General features: G+C 41.1%; 1 protein-coding gene across 1 annotated transcript; it reads right to left on the reverse strand.

Annotated features, from left to right (window-relative positions):
* Positions 1 to 2,349: 2,349 nt before the first annotated feature.
* LOC121172207 (glycine N-acyltransferase-like) lies at positions 2,350 to 21,218 on the reverse strand. Its single transcript, XM_041004058.1, has 6 exons — positions 21,036 to 21,218; positions 14,283 to 14,390; positions 11,069 to 11,176; positions 4,897 to 5,023; positions 3,164 to 3,335; positions 2,350 to 2,752 (listed from the first exon to the last, which is right to left on the reverse strand). Exons 2-6 carry the CDS (start codon positions 14,358 to 14,360, stop codon positions 2,350 to 2,352), a joined length of 888 nt encoding a protein of 295 aa, XP_040859992.1. The 5' UTR covers positions 14,361 to 14,390; positions 21,036 to 21,218.
* Between the last annotated feature and the right edge of the window lie 441 nt (positions 21,219 to 21,659).

Genomic DNA, 21,659 nt, shown 5'->3' on the forward strand with positions numbered 1-21,659 from the left:
AAGGAGATGCAGAAAAGATCTTCCATCTGATGATTCACTCCCCAAGCAACCACAACTGTTGAGCTGATCTGAAGCCAGGAGCCAGGAACCTCGAACCTCCTCCAGGGCTCCCACGTGGGCGCAGGGTTCCAAGGCTTTGGTCATCATCTGTTGTTTTCCCAGGCCACAAGCAGGGAGCTGGATGGGAAGTGGAGCAGCTGAGACATGAACCGGTGCCCTATGGGATCCTAGAGCATGCAAGCTGAGGACTTGAGCCTTTAGGCTTTTGTGCCAGGACCCCAAAGAAATATTTTTTAATTTTGTTTTATATATTGTAACATACTAATATATATATATAAAATATACTAGAATATAAACATACATACTAGTTAGTATAAAAATTCTATACTAATATAAAACTACTAGAATGCTTCTAAGACTAAGATACTACTAACACACAAAATGAGAAAATGGATGCCATTGGATTTCATTATTCTTATTGTAATAAACCAGTTCCAGGTTCAGTGCAGCAAGCCTAGTAGCTAAAGTCCTTAGCTTTGAACACTCCATGATCCCATATAGGCACCGATTCTAATCCTGGCTGCTCTACTTCCCATCCAGCTCCCTCACTATGGCTAAGAGAGCAGTTAAGGACAACCCAAAGATTTAGAACCACGCACCTGCATGGGAGACCTGGACGAAGCTCCTGGTTCCTGGATTCACATCAGCTCAGCTATAGCCATGGCCAGTTGGCGAGTGAACCAGCAAAACATCAGTCTATCTGCTTCTCTCACTCTCTGTATTCTGCCTTTTCAGTAAAACCAAATAAAACTTGGTAAGAAAGTACCCAAATAAGGCAAATATCATGTGTTCTTGACTTATGGGAAATAATATATAGAATCTAAAAATGTAAGGTGTCTGAGTGAGATTGACATTTTGAGATTGCTCATTGTTTGTAGTTCTTGATTATATTCATGAGGAGGAGTGGTTTTCCTACTTACTGCTTTTGAATTCTTTTTTCAGCGGAGGATGAAGCTGTGCTTACGCTTAAATGAAAATAATGTCACTAAAAATATCAAAGTAAAATAAAAAAGAAAACTAGAAGGAGGGTGAGAGGCAAGGAAGGAGGGAGGAAGGTGGGAAACAACATTATGTTCTTAAAACTGTAAATAGAAATAAAAATGTATTGCCTATATATAATTAACTAATCAGAGTCATGCTGGTCATACTCTACATGTTTGATGGTGGTGATAGTGGTAATGTTTTGGGTGGCATGGTTCATCTCCAGTTCATCTCAGGTGGGCAAGAAGAGAACAAACAGTTCCTTAATTCAAGTGATCATTTCCATTAAAAGTTCTCTTTGTAGATGGCAAGTGCTTCAAATGCTAACTTCAGGTGAAAACACTACACTTCAGTCTTGGCTAACCTGTCTCAGTCTGGAACATTGCCTATTTTGCAGGTCCTGCCAACAACTCCTCTCCTATAAGCAAATTGTCAACACACCATAGAATTGAGTATCTTAAAATAATGTGTTCAAGGTCAAGTGTAGCTGTAGGTATCCTCGGTGTATCCTCCTCCTCTTCAAACACTCCCTCATCTCAGGTGAACGCACACCTGCCTCTCTGAGCTTGAGTGATCCAACTTACCCTTCCATGTACATTCACCCCATGTTCTTCCCATCACAAATCACTTAGCTGAAATCTGTGCAAGTAGAAAATTTATTATTTGGTAGAGGCAGCAGTTCCAGGAATCTCAGGGTTTGAAGACAACATTTGATCATTTTCTTTAGAATGAGAGGTGAGAGAGGATAGGCTAATACAAGGTTTTCATTTTGATAATTCTCTTTGTTATATCACATACCTTGTGTTTGATCTAATCTTGCTTGTGTGCTACATAGCGTATTGGGTGTATCTATCACACCATAATTAGAGGAGATTCTAAAGACCTAACAATAGTACTGATGTGCTGATCAGTAAAGGATCAGTCGCAGAGAGAGGAGTAAGTGATAATGCCCAGAAAGTAGCACCTCCCGTTACTCATCATGGGTGGCAAAGAGTCTCCCAAACCATGCATTCAGCACTCCTGGAGAAGCACGTTGGAGCAATATGCAGCTGAGTAGGAAGTGATGCAAAAATTCTGAAAATGTGAGAAGCTAAAACATGTGGAACCATGTACCAGGACCTTGGCCTGCTTTGTGTCAAGGGAGCTAGGAAGTCCATCGCAGTTTTCTTGACCAACCATACATATTCATGGTAGTCCAATGAGCTCGCACCATTTCAGCTTACAATGATTTATTCATTCATTCCTCTGTTTATCCACTGCTGTAGATAGATCCCTATTTATTCTTAGCTCATGAGTCCAGGCCTGGCTTCACACAGGCATGCAGATCCACTGGTTCCAGTCACAGGGCATGAGGATATGGTGCAGAGTGTCATTCATTCTTTGTATAGCTACATTGTCCTTGTCTGTGTGAGAATAGACAGGAAAGCCAAGTTTTTCCATGGCAACAACCTGGGCATGGACAGTGTGGGAGACAAGGCCCAGACCCCGGTACTCAGGTAGGGTGCCTGCTATTCGTGTTTCTCCAGTCTGGTCCATCAGGTCCCAGGACACAAGGGTGCCATCTGGCCCCAGCAGACCACTGGTTGGGAAGGTCCGGATGCAGCGTTCAATGAATCTCTGGCTCCTCTCATTCCCACCGTAATACCAGAATTTATTCACCAAGGAAGCATGGGCAACATCCAGAGATGTGAGCTTGAACTTCTCGTGGTTGCTATGGAAAGCCCAGAAAGAAAGTCCATGAGGACGAGGATGTAATATTCGTTCTGACTTCTTTTATCTTGTGAGACAGAGTACAAAGTCAGGAAATAGCAAAGGCAAAGAGTGCCTAGATGGATAGGCCTGTGACGATAGAGCAAAGAAAGAAGACCAATATCATACAAGCATTGTTGGAGAGAAGAAACAGGAAGGTTACAAAGGTGCAAGTGGTAGACAGGTTCTAAATATTCCAGATGAAATGGAAAACAATAGAATTTTTTAAGCAGAGAGGAGCACAGTTGGTGTTGGAGTTTTTCAAGGATGATCCTGACTGTTGGGAGAGCATTGATGTGGGAAGTCAGAATGAAAGCAGGGGAGAAATTGGGAAGCTACTTCAGAAACAGGAGATGTGCTTTAACCAACTCACATGGCCTTGGGCTTGCCACCAGTGGGTGGTAAATTCTTGACATCCAGCAGGGAAGGGATGAGTTTCTCAGCAGTCTTAGGTGACATATACAGAAAGCCTTCTGAGTGTTTGATTTTGAAAGATTTAATGGCTGAGAAGTTTTGTATCACGTCGTTCAGACAGTTCTGTGAGCCTAGAGAAATAAAAGGAGATAGATAATGATCAAAACACATGATAGGAAGTTCTGCAGAGGAGTAGGAGTTGCTGGGAAATGGAATCAGACAATGAGGAAGCCAGGATGGGGCTTTTAAATATTCTTCTTATTATCTCATTTTATTTATTTTGTTTGTTTGTTTGCAGAGGGGAATTCAGACAGAGCCACGTTGTTGGCAGTAATTATGCAAAGAGAATTCTCTGGGTTACACAACCATGTTGCTTTAACAATCAAAGGAAATGAGTCTATTTAACAGTTAGCTAACGTTTTCTGAACCCTGTGCCCTGTTGCAGCAATGATCCACCATAATCCCATGTCTCCTTCAATTCCATTTTTTCCAATTGTGCTTTGTGTTCCCGTGGCTAAATCATTTTATTTCCCTCATGAAACTTGCAAATTTAGCATAGAGAAAATCTTTGGAAAAACGCTTTGCTCCTGGTGGCCTTGACAATGGCCATTGAAAAGTGTCTAGGCTAGCCGGGTGGAGACACATGTACTGTTATGGTGTCATCAGAGCCCCATATTGGATTGATCTCCACAGTCATTCCATTCATATTCATAGCCAATCCATCAACAAATTTCACCAGCTAATAAATCCATGTAAGACCAGAAGAAGAACCATGTTGCAAAACCCAACTAAAATCATTTAGTCATAGAGTCATGAGGTTTGTCATGAAGAAAAAGTTAAGTGACACCTCCAGCTATTGTTCTAGCTTTTCCTTATTCCACATTTTTTTTAAAGATTTATTTTTATTATTCTCTCATTGGAAAGGCGGATATACAGAGAGAGGAGAGACAGAGAGGAAGATCTTCCGTCCGATGAGTCACTCCCCAAGTGAGCGCCTCGGGCCGATACTATGCCGGTCCGAAGCCAGGAGCCTCTTCCGGGTCTCCCACGCGGGTGCAGGTTCCCAAAGCTTTGGGTCGTCCTCGACTGCTTTCCCAGGCCACAGGCAGGGAGCTGGAAGGGAAGCGGGGCTGCCGGGATTAGAATCGGCGCCCATATGGGATCCTGGGCGTGCAAGGCGAGGACCTTTAACCACTTGCGCCACCGCGCCGGGCCCTTATTCCACATTTTTAAATAGTCTTTTCCGTGTCTTGTCTTCTAGAACGTTCTCAGGGTAATTTGGTTGGTTAAAGTCACAAAGCAACTGACAGTTGGCTATTATTCTTAGGACTCTGATTTCAGAGTTGGCTCTCATAACCAAGACAGTTGTCTTAAGTGACCTGAGAAGTGCTCTATGGCACAATGAATTCCTCTTCATGAGCCTGCCCTAACATCCCATCATCCTAAGGGTCCTGGATACATCTGAAAAATGTGCTTAAGTCCTCAGTAGTAAGAATTACAATGTAGTTCTCTATATGAAGTCCATTCTCCCTAGGCCTTGATATGCTTTTCACGTCAGTGGATACAGGAATAATGGAGTTAGAAAGCAACAAGCTAAGGGGTCTGGTGCTTGGAGGAAGGCGATCTGAGTCATATGTAGACTTGGCTGAGAAACAGAAAGGAGACCTCACGCATCCCATTTCTCTGGCTTACTTTGAATCTGCAAGTGCTGTTTCCAGTTGATGACTCCTGGAGAATCAAGGAAAGCTTGACAGGTGTTTGGGTCCCGGGAATAGATGTGGTAAGTATTGGTGTAGTGATCGAGGTCGTCTGTCATATTCTGTTATCAGAAAACAACAATGAGCCTTCTTCAGGTTCATCACACAGTGCTCTTTTCCTTTTATATTATCATTCTACTGTATTGCTTGAAGCAATAAATGGGATTGGTGTTTTAATTTGTGTACTACAATTGTTTCTGAGTCAAGGAAATCAAGAACAAGATTAAAGCACTTATAAAATTTTAGAGCAATACTGTTCTCTACCTCTGTGTCACATTAAAATTTCAAAAAACAAACACAATCATTTCAAGATAGTTCCTTGATTTCTCAGACATCCTTAAGGGAAGAGGAAAGGCAATTGAAAAGGAAACGTTCTGTTACAAGAAAAGCTACATTGCAGCTAAAATATTTGCAGAACATGCCAACGATGAACATGACTGTATTAAAGTGGCTCCGGGATGGCTTTGATTACTGGGGCTAATACTCTTGGGAACACCTGCATCCCGTATCAGGGATACCTGGGTGCTTGAGGCCCTGGACAGCACTGAAGATGTCTCACGTACCCCAATTTCTGCCATTGGTGTAGGGACCAGGATTCAGTTTCTGGCTCCAACTTCTGCTTGGTGCAGCCCCTGCTCATGTGGCTTTTTTTTTTTAATTATTAATGTGTGGATTTATATATTTTTTTTAATTTATTTATTTTTATTATTTTTCACATTTTATTATTGTTGCTATCATTTTACGATACAGTTCCATATTCCCCTATCCCCTCCCCAATTGCCTTCCCCCCCAGTTCCTTTATATCATTATTAACATATAGTCCTTCATACTCAGTCATATGTTCATCATTGCGGGCATGGACAATGGAAGAGAGTCCAGAATCCTATTGTCAAAATATAATATAAACAGTTTCAATGTAAGTCCATCTTTGTCTGGAAACAGAGATGCCAACCACACTGCCTCCTCACATCTGGTTGTTAGTCTCCATTACATAACTACTGTACATTCCCTTAAATGAAAAGTCATGATACAGAATCAACAATAGAAAGAAAAATAGAAATTTACAATGCCATGAAGTTAAATGACATGTTACTAGATATGACAGTCTCCATTACACAACTACTTTACCTCCCCTTAAATGAAGAGCCACAAAACAAAATCAACTTCCGGAAGAAAAAAAGAAATTAACAACACCAAGAAGTTAAACAACATGCTTTTAAATGTGCAACGTGTAGCTGAAGAGGTGAAAATCAAGAACCTTCTTGAGGAAAATGATGTCACTGCATGATCTACGAGTCATTGAATGATTTAATCAGAAGAAAGTGTTTTGAAGAGATGAAACCAACAGAAAACAACAAAACCCATGTGATATAGTTTCCGCTGATCTTTGTTGGAGTGTGTCTCCTCCCGACAATAAACAGATGGGTTTTGTTTTTCAATCCAGTCTACTAATCTATGATGTTTGATTGAGCTTAAGCAATTTACATTCAGAGTTAAATATACATAGGTGGTACTTTGGTCCTGTCATTTTAGGAATGGGTTGTTCATTGATTTAGTCTTCTGTTGTCATTTTACTGGGATGTTCTTCCTTTTTGCCTTTGGTTTTGGTAGGTGCTATTCCTCTTCTCTGTCAAGGGAACATCTTGAAGTATCATCTGTAGAGCAGGTTTGGAAGAGGCAAATTCTTTTAGCTTTTCTTTACTATGGAAGAATTTTATTTCATTTTCAAAGATGAAAGAAAGCTTTGCAGGGTATGTTATCCTAGGCCAATTTTTTTTCTTTCAGAATCTGGAATATGTCACTCCATTCTCTTCTTGCCTGTAGAGTTTCCTGTGAGAGATCTCCTGTGAGCTTAATTGGCCTTCCTTTATATGTCAATTGATGTTTTTCACTTGCACATTTAAGGATCTTTTCTTTATGTTCAATTGAAGAGAGCTTGATGATCATATGTCGTGGGGAAGATCGCTTTTGATCAAGCTGGTTGGGAGTTCTGTGCCCCTCCTGGATCTTGTTTCCCAATTCTTTCTCCAGATTAGGGAAATTTTCCTTGATTATTTCATTAAATACATTTGCAAACTCAGCTTCTCTTTCTGCACCTTCTGGGACTCCCATAACTCTTATATTTGGCCTCTTAATAGTGTCTTTCAATTCTTGAATGCTTTTTTTGGCCTGATCCAGCTCTGCTTCCAGCTGTTTGTTTGCTTCCCCCAATGACAGAAAATATTTTCCAATTCTGAGATTTTTTTCTTCTGCTTGTTTCATTCTATTTTGGAGACTATCCACTGTACTTGTAATTTGCTCTACTGTGTTCTTAATTTCTGATATACCAGCCTTGATTTCCTTTACTGCTTCCTTAAATTCTTTGAACTCTTGCATTAACTTCTCATTTTAGACCAGAATCTTTAAAATGAGTCTTATGGATTCTGTGTCCCCCATTTTCTCAATGTCTTCCTCAGTTAACTCTGAGGTTGGCAAAGGGTTTTGCTCCTTTGCAGAGGAGTTTTCAGTAATATTCATTGTGCCTTTGTCTCTTCTTTTGCTCTTGATCATTGTACTTCCGGTTAGCAGAGTGTTCTTCTTGGGGCAGGTTTCTAAGCTGTGTCACCAACAGGTCTACGGTTAGATTTTACTTATTGCAGTTGGTACACAACTTTTTGCTTGCAGCCACTTGTGCCACAACCTCCAGTGAGTTCCAAGTCTGGCTTCTTATGTCAGATATCCACCGTAGTCTCCACAGCACAGCTCTTGGCTCACCACTCTCCACCTCCTGTGATACCGTGCTGAGGCTGCACTGTTGTCTCTGCAACCTTTCTCCCTCTTCTGGTTGGAGTGGGTTCCAGGATTAAAGAGACACCAGGTGTCCTATCTAGTTATGTTGTTGGTGGCACTAATCATGTCGGAACTTGTTGGACGCTAGGTCTGGGGGCCACACGGACCTGTTTTGACCAGTATGAGGCCACAGTCGGTATTATTTTCCTGCGGGACCTCAGCGAGTTCTCGCGAGCTCAGCACATGCGCAGTTCACTGTTGCCCCTGCAGTCGCAAAGGTTTTGCCACAGTGCGCAAAATGGTGCCCGAAGTGCTACCACAACAGTTCTTGATCTGCTGGCTGACAGATCTGAGGGCTACCCAGACCTGCCCTGGATGGTACCCATAGAATGCCACGTCGTTGCAGTTCACCGAGTCAGAAATTAGCTCACTCCCTCTCAGAGCATGCTCAGTCCTTTCCCTTGCCCTTTCCTCCTTAGGCAAAATGGCGCCCAATTGAGCTCTAGTGGGCTTATTGGGCTATGAAATCCTCACTGTTCTCGCACTTCCCGCCTGGGACCTGCTGCTCTGTCTCTGCTCCTGGTCAAATCAAACGGACCAGCAGGACAGACAGTTCCCCATCTGGGTTCACCTGCCAAGCTCCCAGTGAAAGTCCCTTCCCACCTGGTTGCTGGTGGAGTTCCGGCTGCTGGTGGAGTTTAGATCACCGTGCTGGAATATCATTCACTGCAACACCACACTGCTGTGCCCGCTGTGCCCGCTGCTTTCCTGTGTCTGTCAGTCTCCAGGTACCCCTCTGCTGTTGTTCTATCCTTTCGTATTTGCTGAAATCTGTCCTCTCTGCTTTATTCTGGTTAAATGCTTCTCTGTCCGTTTAAACGTGTCCTTACCCTATTCTGCCATCTTGATACCTCTCATGTGGCTTTTTAAAGAGTGAATGGCAGATGGGAGATTTCTGTTTCATTTCTCTTTTTTCTCTCTATTTCCCTCTCTATTTCCCTCTCTTTCTCTCTCTATTTCTTTCTCTCCCTGTCTTCCTCTTTCTTTCTCTCTATTTCTTTCTCTTCTTCTTCTCTACCTCTCAGGTAAATGAATTAAAAATATTTAACAGCCAGGTATTGTGACACCAAGACTTAGGCTGTTGCCTGCTACACTGGTATGCCATGTGTACAACACGATGCTATCCTGTGGCTGGCCCTGTGTGACAGCCCACACAGGCGTTGACGAATCCACATGCAAACTTGGATTTAAGCCATTGAATTCACTCCCTTAATCCCATGAAGAGGCAAGAAATTGACCATAAATTTCTGACTCCAGGCAATGCATTACAAGAAAATTGCTACTGCCTTCCATTAAAATAATCATATGAAACTCTTAATGGACTTCACCAATTTTTACACCAATCATCTTTTAATTCCCTTTCCTTGTAGTATCTTTGTATTTGTACATTGTGGAATGACTAAATCTAATTCATACATATTTACTTCAGACAAGATGTTTTTGTGGTAAGAACATTTTGTATAGATACTCATAGCATTTTTTTTGAAAAAGATTATGTATTATTCTGAATCAGAATAACTGTGTAATAAAATAAATCTCTTGAATTTATGTCTCTGAAATTTTGTATCTTTATCCAACATCTCCACAAATGCTCAAAACTTTTTTTCCATAGTGCTGTTGCCTTGGCTGTGTCTTTATGGGAAAATGTTTATTTAGGTAGTTTGCCATTTCAGTGTCAGGTGATGGTTGTTTTCATATCATTGAGATGAGTTCCTCATATATTCTTGGCATTAATGCGTTATCAGATGCGTACTTGAAATGCTTTCCCTCAATATGTGAGTTACTGTGCTACAAGTAGAGACTATGACCTTGTGATCACAAAAATTTTTTTTTGCCTGTCATCTTGCTCCAGCCTTCTACCCTACTTCATTTTATTTATTTATTTATTTATTTGGTATTTTCCAACTAACTCATCTTTGAATTGTATTAACTATTTAGTGTGGGTGAGCCCGGTGCCTGGATGGGTCTTGGCCTACCTGCCCTATGCAAAGGGCCATAGGTCCAGGCTGGGGCCTTGGCCTCGGCAGATGCCCGTAGGACCCCCGATCTTGGTGCATGCATACAGGTCCCTTGTCCACCTTTGGCCGCAGTGTTTGCCAACAGGCCAGAGCTCCTGTCTGCCCCTTCTGGGCTGTTGCCCCAGGTGCACCTTTCTCCTCAGCTTCTCTTTCCTTCTCTGTGAGAAACAGCTCCAGGATGGGGGCAGGTTACATTGTGCCCCTTGGAGAAACACATGACCTGTAAGCTGGTTGTCTGGCCTTGTGCTTGTCTTCCCTGCCCCACCCTTAACAAGCCTATGCTTGACGTCCAACAAATGGACTTGTCCATCACACTTGTCTCCAGAGATTCTCTGCAGAGTGTGCTGTCTAGTTGCCTCAGAGGGTGGTTTTTGGGCTGAGTCTCACCCCTCCTGCAAATTACTTGCACAAATTTTTAAGTCCTTCCCAAATTGTATATGAAAATTCTAACGCTAGGATCTGGCACAATGGCTCAGTGGTTAAATCCAGCCTTGCAAGCACCAGGATCCCATATGGGTGTCAGTTCATGTCCTGACTGCTGCACTTCCCATCAAGATCCCTGCTTGTGGCCTGGGAGAGCAGTTAAGCAGTTGAGGATGGCTCAAAGCCTTGGAACCCTGTACCACATGGCAGACCCAGAAGAAGCTCTGGGATCCTGGTCCAGCTCTGGTTCAGCTCCAGCTGAGCAGCCCACTTACTGAGTCAACCAGCAGATGGCAGATCTTTCTCTCTGTCTCTCTCCTTTTCTCTGTACATTTGTCTTTCCTATAAAAATAAAGAAATCCTTAAAGTATATGTTGATATTATAATGATATGCTTTCTGTCTTTATAGTCATCCTGGCTCATTGTCAGGTTGCCTGCCTTCATATTTATGCTCTTCTGTTTATTCCACTTATAATGTCTATTTTTCCTTATCAGCCTGGCAAATACATATCTTAACTGCAAAATCTAGTTTGGATGAAAACTCTACAGGGCAGTGTCTCTAACTTTCTCTTGTAACTCCATCTCCAATCTGCACAGTTTATCTCTTACTTGGATTGGTTCTTAACTTCGCACACATGCCTTTGCACACTGTTGTGTCCTAGCAGTAACTGATCTTTTTGTTTATGTTTACCTTGAGTCTGTGAGTTCTTGAAGACCAAGACTCAATCATCATCTCTGATTCATTTCTGCATCCATAGGAGTCACACTGCTTGGGGCATGGCAGGCACACAGCAGGTATGAGCACAGACTCATCTGCATGGGCAGCTCACTACGTACCTGCTCCTGGGGGCGGACAACCACAGTGTTGAAATCAGGCCACTTATCCACCAGGACCTTTAAGTTGAACGGGTTTCCGTGATTGATGTGGAAGACAGTCCCAAAAACCTGCAAACTCCAAGAAAGTAGAGAGATCAGCGTATTGGAAAAAGATAGTGCAGTGTCTTATCGAACGAGACAAATATTTTTTGTATAAAATATGACAAGATTTTAAAACATATTGTTGCAGATTCTTCTATAGCCATCCATATACACAAATAATATACTCAGCTTTCCTCAAGTTATAATCATTGTCATGAATCATTCATTTGTCATATTAAAATTTCCCAGTTGTTTTAAACAATAGTTTATATGTGAATAGATAGGATATGCATATAAAGGAAAGTGGCAAAACATTAAAAATATTATCTTAAAGTTAAAATCTAAATTTAATAAACTGTTATGAAAAACAGAAAAAATACAAATAATGTTTGATTATTTGATATATTATGAACATGTGTCTATACTGATAAACTTAAAGACTAATTTTCAACTTTTTTAAAATTTTATTTTATTTGGGATTCCCACCCCGAACTCCCACCCCTCAGATTTTCCACACGTTGGTACAATACTATAGTCCTTCATTAGGAGTCATAATTACACCAGTCTCTTCTCTAAGTGTGTCCCGACATTACTGATACAGACACTGTCAGACAGTCCGGCATCCCATTGTCTACACACTTTCAACGGTTTCACTGGTCAATTATTTTTTAATGCCTAAATAGGAAGCCATAATCTAAACTGACCTAACTGGTCAACATCATTTTGATTGAAATACGTCAGACCCAGAAAGACAAAGACCACGTGTTCTCCCTTATATGCAGGAGCTAGCATTTAAGAATAGAAAGTTAGGCCCAGCGCAATAGCATAGTGGCTAAAGTCCTTGCCTTGCACGCCAAGAATCCCATATGGGCTCTGGTTCTAATTCCAGGCAGCTCCATTTCCATTCCAGCTCCCTTCTTGTGACCTGGGTCCAAAAATCTTTGGGACCCTGTGTGGGAGACCCAGATGAGGCTCCAGGCTCCTGGCTTTGGATTGGCTCAGCTCCAGCCATTGCAGCCGCTTGGGAAGTGACTCATCAAACTGAAGATCTTCCTCTCTGCCTCTCCTCCTCTCTATATAGCTGACTTTCCAATAAAAATTTTAAAAAACTTAAAATAAGGAAGAAAGATCTGTGTATGGCAGTACTTCAGCAAATATAGTGTGCCAAATCTTGTTTTATCTGGTCAATGCACTGTCTCAAATGACTGATCTATTTATGTAGTTTTGGTTTGCTTTGTTGCCTGTGTTGGTGGATCTTTTCAAAGAAGATTCTCTATGCCAATGTTCCTGAGTGTTTTCCTTACATTTTCTTCCAATGACTTCATAGACTCAGGTCTTAAATTTAGGGTCTTGGTACTCAACTCTGTCACTTTACTTTTATTAACTGTGTGAAAAGCAGAGGAATTCATCCCTCCCCTCCACACTTTCCCTCTCAATTTCTCCCTCTTGCCAATTTTTTCATATATTAGTATAGTTCCTTAGTTCAAGTTAAATGATACAATACTTAAGTGTATCATGACATAATAAGTACAGGAAATGAGAAAATAGTATGATGTAGAGATATATTTGTAAGTTTCATTGGAAATTTTCTTGTATTTAAAGTAGAGAATATTACTTTAATATATAAAGTAGTATATTAATACTATATAAAGTAGTATTTTAATAGAGAATAGTACTGCATACCACCACTGCTTTGCAGTATATTAGTCTTCCCTGCAATAATCATGATTATGAGTATGTAAGTGTGCATATGTAAATATAAACATATACATAGACATAGATATATATTTATGTTCACCTGTGTAAGCATACTATACTTTTCAAGTTGGGTGTTTTAAATCAGAGATAACGTATGATATTTATCCCTTTCAGATTGGCTTACTTCACTGAACACCATCATTTCCATCTGGAACCATTTTGGTGCAAATGGCAAGTTTTCATTTCACTTTATGGCTGAGTAGCATTCCATTGAGTAGATGTACCACAATTTCTTGTCACTCCTGAGTTCATGGCCATCAGTATGGATTCCGTAGCTTTGCTGTTGTGAATTGTGCTGCTGTACACAGAGCTGCAGAGCTCTCTGTCTCTCTAGAATGCAGATCTCGTTTCATACATTGTTTGATTGGGTTGTGGAATTTCTGGCTATGCCTCATCTGCTTAAGGATTTTTAACCATGAAGTGATGCTGCATGTTGCTGAAATCTTTCTTTGCCTCTATTGAGATGATCACAGGGATTTGGTCTTTGCTTTGTTGCTGTGGTGTATCTGGTTTATTGACTTCTGTGTGTGTTGAAACATCCCTGGCACAGGTGAGTGATCTGTTTCATGTATTCTAGGATTCTGTTGACCAGCATTTCATGGAGGATTTTTGCCTCTCTGTTCATCAGGAGTATTGGTCTATAGCTCTCTTTCTCTATATGGCTCTTTCTGTTTGGGGAATTAAGGTGATTTCTGGCTCATACAATGAATTTGAGAGGATTGTCTCCGTTTCTATTGCTTTCAAGAGGGTGTGTCCCTTTGCTTCATAAATATATATAAATACTCTTTAAAATTTCATACTGAATGAGGAAACTGAATGAGCTTAGCTGATATGATGCATTTAATAGAAACAATGATGAAATAACATACATCTAATAAAGAATGCCACCAGAAAGAGAATCATGTTCCTTTCATTGCTAAAGAAAAATTACAAACACAGATCAGAATCTACGCTTAAAATTCCTGCTGGCCAAGCTCTCACCTAGCAAGTGTTCTTTTAGAGAAAACAACTAAATATCAATATTCAGTCCTAGCCAACATGGGAGAACTCTGGGCTAATTTTAAGTGTTAACTGCTGTTTGGAAGGGAGTCAGGGAAGAATATGCTAAGTCAGTACAGAACAAAGGACATCAGTTAGACTCAGACATGCCTATGCTCATGCAGTACCATTGCAACTATTCATGGGATATTGGACAATCCATTCACAGAGCCACCTGAACAATAAGGACCAATAACAAACATCATGTTTCCACTTCCAAAGGAGTGGAAACATGAATAAACTGTGACTTAAAATACACATTGCACAAACGTTCGTCTCCTTTCTATTTCCAAGCATGCTTCTCTCTCTCATCCTCCTCAGAACTTTCTGTTGTCACCTTTAAGGATTCCGGAAGGCATCTCCTCAAGGAAGTTTCCAGCATCTGTAGCATCTGTGCACCTTGCAATGCCAACATTGTGCAGGAGTCCGTGTCCTAGAGAGAGAACTGAGGAACGTGCAGAAATGAGAAGAATTGGAGAAGATTCAGAACCTGGAAGAGCAAGTTCTGCATTAATAGGCAGGACTTTCTTTAGTGTCACTTTGCTGAGATCCTCACCAACTTCCAGGGAAGACAAGACTCACAGTCAACACAGGGTGGTTTTTGTTTTTCTGAGTTTTTAGGTCTCTCTCTTACCTTTTAATGAATAAAGCCATTGTCCTACTACAGGTTAACAAGTGCAACTAAGAATAATTGCAACATTTTAAAATTTCAGTTGTGATCAGCAATTCCCCTTACTACTCTATAGAAAAATGTGTAATCTAGGAGTTATTGAGGAGAATCAACATGACAAAATAGGGAAGGCCAATGTTAACAGATGATGAAACATTAGCCAGTGTGAAACAGAGAGGGTACATTGAGACCAATAGGAGAAGACAGGACAACTGCACAGGGGTACCTGGAGACTGGCAGACACTGGAAAGTAGTGAACCCAGTCTTGTGGCATTGCTGTGACTGATCCCCAGCAGTTTTCAGAAAGTGGTTATCTGAAGTGCAGTGACATCCAGAACTCCACCAGCAACAGCGTGGGAGGGACTTTCACCAGGAGCTCAGGAGGTGAATCCAGAAAAAAAAAAAAAAAAACAACTGCTCCTCCTGCTGGTCTGTATGATTTAAGTAGGAGCAGAGACAGAGTGGCAGATCCCAGACTGGCAGTGTGAGAATAGGGTGGATTTCACAGCCCAGTCTGCCTCCTAGAGGCAAATCGGGCACCATTTTGTTTCAGGAGGCAAAGGCTATGGGAAAGGACTGAGCATACATTGAACTGGGAGTGAACCCATTTCTGGCTCAGTGAACTGCAATAACATGGCATCTTGCAGGTCCATCCAGATATGGGTGGCCAGCACATCAAGAACTCTATTAGAAGCACATCAGGTGCCATTTTGCACAGTGTGGCAAAAATGTAAGACTGCAGGGACAAGAGTGTGATGCACATGCACTGGGCTGGGAGCAAACTTACTAAGCTCAGTACATTGCACTGGTCCCAGAAGAAAATGATACCCACTGTTCCAGTGTATGTGTCAAAATAGGTCCATGTGATCCTCAGACCTAATAGCCAACAGGTTTAAGCAAGAGTAGCACCACCAACAACCTAGCTATAGAGGACATGTCACATCTCCCTAATCCTGGGACCTACTCCAATCAGAAGTGGGAGAAAGGTTGTACAGACAATGGTGCAGCCTCAGCACAATATCACAGGAGCTGGAGAGTGGTGAACCAGGAGCTGGGGCTAGGGACACCATGGTGGAAATCTAACATATGAATCCAGACCTGGAACTCACCCGAGGTTGTGGAACAACTGACTTCAAACAAAGAGCAGTGTATCAACTGCAATAAGCAAAATTGAACTGTAGACCTGTAGGTGACAGAGCCTAAAAACCTGCCCCAAGGAGAAGAATCTGATAACTTGAAGGAAAATGGCCAAGAGAAAAAGAAAAGACAGAGGTACAACAAATATTAATGAAGACTCCCCTTGCCAAACTCAGAGTTAACTGAGGAAGACCTGGAGAACATGGCAAATACAGAATTCACAACACTTGTGAATTCCATAGACTAGGAAACTGTATCATAAAATGATAAAATACATTTTGTAAAAATTTTACATGTTGTACTCATTGCATCAAGGAAAGATTATCCAAACATTCCCTAACATTAAACTCCATGAAAAGTCATGGAAAGAGGTTATGTTACCACAATTCTGATATTTGGAATAGAGAAATTGCCAAGTGAAAGCAGTAAGGAAGTTTTCTCAGTACAATGTGTTAAACTGAGTTGTCACATGATGAATAGAAATGCATGTCATGTGGTCTTTTAGAATAACATGGAAAACTCTTGTGTTTCTTATCAAAGTAAAGTAACCAAGCTGCATTTATGGTCACCCCTGGAACAACGGCTATGGCAACAATATTAAATGTCTGATCACACAGAGCTATGATACATAAGAACAGAGAAATGATAAGCTGTTCCCTAGGATTGATCAGATACTGTGGATGTGTTTTCCAGGCTACATTCAGCATCCTGCAATGCCAAGGAGCACAGGATGGAGATTGGAATTGGAGGAGGTCATGTTGGAGCTTCAGATACAGTGATAAATCAGAGAGAAGGGGAGACCAAGAGGGTGGGGAGGAGAGGGACTGGGGGAGAAGGACAGGGAGAGGGTGACTGAGAAGAGGAGGGAAGAATGTCTACAGATTTGAATAGTGCCCCGAGGATCTTTGGGTAATCAGTGTCCCAAACATGCACAAGGAGAAACTGCCTTGGTCAGAGCAAAGAGTTGCTGGAAAGGACAGGAAGCAAACATTCCTACAACTCACACAGGTTGACAAGTGTTTATTGGCCCACCGGCTACAGCAGAAAATATAATACCAAATTGGCTTTGTTCTAGATCCACCCCAACAACTAGTTAAAGCAAGCCTTGAAATGACTCTACTGATTCCAATGACTAGCTGTGTGTGAGACAAAATACAACCTGATAGACAACTGCAACACAATACGTTACCCAACAGTGTGTAAATCACATTGTCCAGCCTCCAGTCAAAATGGGACGCATACAAGTAAGCTGGAATGTCAATTAATATCATAACATTGTGTATTGTTGCTGATTTTATGTTGGGGCTTTTGATTGATCAGGTTTTTACTCAATTGGCTCTATCTTCAAACCAGAGATGGTCTCCCCAAAAAGCTGTTGAACATATTTGGACAATAAGATGCTGGACTCTATGCTTGGTATATGCTTGCACTGAAGGAATCGCAACTGAACTTGAACTGTGGACATGCAACAAGGTGGAGGAATCCACCAAGGGGGAAGTGTTATTGGAGGGGTGGTGGGAATTCCAGTACCTATAAAACTGTGTCACATAATACAATGTTATTTAAAAAAAAAAAAGGTATGTTGGAAATCTGAATCAACAGTCCTAGGTTGAAAAATTGGTAACAATAGATTCAGAAAAGATACGTACAGAGTTGTTCAAAATAGTACCTCTCCCCAAATTCAAAGGTTCCTTTTCTGCATCCCTTCTCATGGCAGGTTTATTCTTATGTAAACATAGAAATGATAAAATGAATATCCTGATTGGAGGCAGCAGACAAGGATATTGATTAGCTATGGTAATCTTGCTCTCCTTCTTTAGGGCAGAGAACACAAGCTAACACTGAGGAAAAGAAGAGATGAAAAACCCAGGCTTAACTTTGTAAAACTGAAATACATTACATCTGATCTGTAAGAATAAGTCCAGGAAAAGTGTGTGAAATGTGGGTAAGAGTGGACTAGATGCTACATGAGACAGGAGCAGTGAGGTTAGACAAGACAGTTAAAAGTATTTATAATGATAAGCAGAGAGGAAAGCATCAATGATTAATGAGTATGGATTAGCTCATTCAAACAAATCACAAAACATCTCAGGTTGTAACTCTAGAGAGTGACAAACTGCTTACAAAATTGGCATGATTTTGACAAGTACAAGGAGGCTATACATTCGTGATGCAGTGGTATCTGCATAAGGTTATGCAAATCCATGATGATCCATAAAGTGTAACAGAAAACCAAAGAACTGATTTTCTATACAAAATACCTAGATGATTCAATACGGGATAGCTAGCAGTCTTTTCAACAAATGATGAAGAAGTTTATTTTTTAAAATCAGAATGGCTTCTTGGTAGACTCAGAGAATTGTCAAGTAGAAGAAATTCACTATTTTCTGTATTTCTTGCTCTCTATTCTGCCTTTCTCAAATCACTCACTAAAAATAGCTCCCTATTCTATATTAAGGCCTTTTGCAATACCAGTAAGAAAAGGCTGCAGTCAAAGAATAATGTTTCTTTTCTTTTTACAATGCAGGTCACATCAAGCAACATTATTCTGTTTTCATAATGGAAAGATACAAAAACAACTCAGGACCATTCCATGCACAGGCTAGAGCAACGTCTGTAAGAAGAAAAAAAAAACGCCCCAATGTCCTTCTCCTCAGTTAAGAATTCTGTTGCTTCTTTCGCTCCGATCTTTTTTCCTGGTTCATTGGGAAAAAACATACAAGTGTCCAAGTGGGAGCAAAAGCAGGCTCTTCCGACTCTTATCCCAGGACATCTCACTCAGGTCCCTCCCAGCTCATCCTGGCTGAGAAGCACCACATTTCCTCATGGTGTGAAGTTCCTCTGTTTGTGATAAACAATAAAATAGCCTGTCAAATCAGCAACACGGTCTTTGACTAGAAGTGAACACACAAGCTCTGACCCAACAACTCTTACTGGCTGCAAGTTTAAGACTTCTGTGATTTCAGAGTCTTTTAGCATAACTCCTCAGGACCAGTTGTCTTTATGATAGTCTACAAAGAGTTGGATTTGCAGCAATGAAACCCATAGTCTTTTGTGTCTATGGAAAACATCCAGGTTCAGGTTCTGCCATGTAGCATATTAGTAAGTGGACTGGTGAATGCCCCTCATTTGTTCAGTGCATGTGTCTTCTATCCTTTTCCCAGATTTCTCTTAGCCATTTGGCAGCAGGTGCTTAATACTCCCTTGTATCTCCTTCAGGATGTGAGGACAGGGGAGACTTGGTAGAATCAAGGGTGTGATATGCCTTGGCTATACCTGCTGAGCTGAAGGTTTCACTTCAGAAATGTGCTTGTTCTGCTGGGGCTGACCCCAAACCATCTCCCTCACAGATACACATCCTCAGGATATTCATTCAACACAAAGTGCAACCCTAGGACCTACCAGCATTTTATTCCTGGCTTGGAATGCCCTACTTCGGCCCTGTTTTCTACGTTCAGATTCCACTCATTCTTCAAAGTTCAGCTCAACAGCTTGTTATCCGTTATCTCTAATTTCAGGAAGAATAAATAACCCCTTTGTGATGTTTCCATACGTGTTGATGTGTGTCTCAATTACAAGCCTGTTTCACTGGGTGCATGCTTTCTTTTCTACATGACTGATACATATGATCTGCATTTCTGATGTGTAGCAGGATGCTTTCAAATGGGCTTATAGGCAGGCCTCTTTTTCTAGACCACATTTCTGAGGCAAGAGGGCCATTTTATGGATTCTCCTATAATTAATGCTTACCATAGCAAGTGCACAATAGATGTGTGTGACAAATGACTGAACATATAAAATGTTTGCATTAACCTGTCGGTCTAGTCCCTCAACTTTACAAAGGTACAGAGTGTTAATCCATTCTTTTAATCAATATGCATATATGGAGTGCATAACATATCCTGGACATGACAGTGGTTTGTAGACACTTTGGACTGTCATGTATTGTGCATTAGGGTCTTAGAATGGTGAAAGTTTCATATTCCTGCTTTCGTATTGTCTTTTGTGTGTAAACAGCACACAAGGAAGTTACATGAACACAAGTTGCAAAGTGATATTGGATGTCAAATCCATGGGGTATAACGTCACTGCATTTCCTGATAGGTCGAGACTACAACCGCACTCTAAGAGTCTACACAGAAACTGACAATGAAATGTGCATCCAGTAAATAAAACACTAAAGGGCACCAAAATGGAGAGTTCTCAGAAAATCCCAAATACTCACTGAGCCTGACACAGCGTTGGGCAGTGGACAATGTCCTTGTGTGTGAATGTCAGAAACTGACCAACATTGCAGAAGTGGAAATTCATCCAAAGAAAATAGTTGCAAGGAGGAAATGGCAATTTAAAAATTTTTTAAAACCACATAAGCATGGATAAGCACTAAACAAACTCTCAATGTTCAACAACAGAAAGACACAGCAAGGTGAAAACAACTCTAAAAATTAACACAACAGACATAGTAGAGAGGAATAAAAGGCGACATTTAGGATACAGTGGAGTTCATATGTAGCACATATAAGCAGAATATAAGACAGAACACTGAAATAAAGCATGGGTTTTGTGCCAGTGACTTTAAAGTGAAATAAAATCTGTCCTCCAATTTATTTAAATAAACAGTAAATCTGTTCTATATGTTTATCCTTATTAAGCTGCTTTATCTATGTATTTAAGCGTTGATGCCTCATACCCGCCTACTTGATAACATGAGTAGACCTAACTATGTTAGTGTTTTGCAGTGTTCACATGCGGTAAGTGTTCTGTTCAGCCACTTGTCTCCAGACAGCACCCACATTGACCCTTGTTCATTTATTAGGTCAGAGCTAACATCTCTCAGAATCTTTCAGAACTCTTGACAAAATCAATGCCCTCTACAGAACATGCGTCAAAGATGTATTTCTGAGGTTGACATTAGTCCTTTTCCTTAAGCAGACTTGCCTACATTTCATGAGCATGATTTAACATCAGCATTTCAATCTGACTTATCTAAGAACAGCAAATGTCCACAAAGCAATGACCATCTTCTGTAAAACTGGTTTTGTTCTACATATTATGGTTCATGATACTTGTGGGGTATTTATAGACCATAAACTGGAATCCTGATGAAGAGTTAACCTGTTCTTCAACTTATATTTTAATCATTATGGCAAGACTAGTTAAAATGTACCCACTTTTCACAAATCCCATGTGCAGTACAATTTGTTCTCTACAGCGCTCACACAGTAGATTAGATCTACAGATTTGTTCACCTGACAAATCTACTACTTCACAAAGGGGCCTCACCTTCAAAGCTGACTCCACGTTGCTCTTCCAGCTATCCCAGGAACAAGTGACTGGGAGCAGCCCACTTCAGCCACAATCTTCCCAGTGCAGTGGGCTCAGCAGTCTTGCCTGCTGGCCACTTCTGTTGTGCTTGCTCCGGAAACAGTGCTGAGCTGACGCTTGTAATTTGAACCTTGAGCTAAACTGGTGAAAATTTCTGAGAGCCAGCCCTTGTGGAATCCAGCCCTGCCCTCATGGTCATGTGTGCAAGGAACTGGCTCTGCAACGCTGCCAGCTTGGCCCTGTGTCCTCTGTGCCCACTCTTTCCAAAACACTACACTATCATTTGTCCCTATTGGCCCTGCCAGTTCTGTGTAAAGCCAAGCTGCAGGAAACCAAAAGGCCAGTGGAGGAGCTCACTCAAACAACTGCAACACGAGTGTAGCAGTGGGAACGAGAGAATGAAGTCTGAGTTGCAGAACTTGTTGTCACATGCATGCAGAAAATGAGGTGTACAGAATGATTTAAGCTGGCTGGGTCCTCTTTAAAGTTATGTCCTTCCTCTCCCATACTCCTTTCAAAGCTACATCTAAACATCCCAGCAACGATTCCATATAAGCAGTTCTTAGCATCACTTTCATAAAG

The sequence above is a fragment of the Ochotona curzoniae genome, unplaced genomic scaffold (assembly GCF_017591425.1).
Source record: "Ochotona curzoniae isolate NIBS_2020 unplaced genomic scaffold, NIBS_Ocur_1.0 scaffold_3171, whole genome shotgun sequence".
NCBI lineage: Eukaryota > Metazoa > Chordata > Mammalia > Lagomorpha > Ochotonidae > Ochotona > Ochotona curzoniae.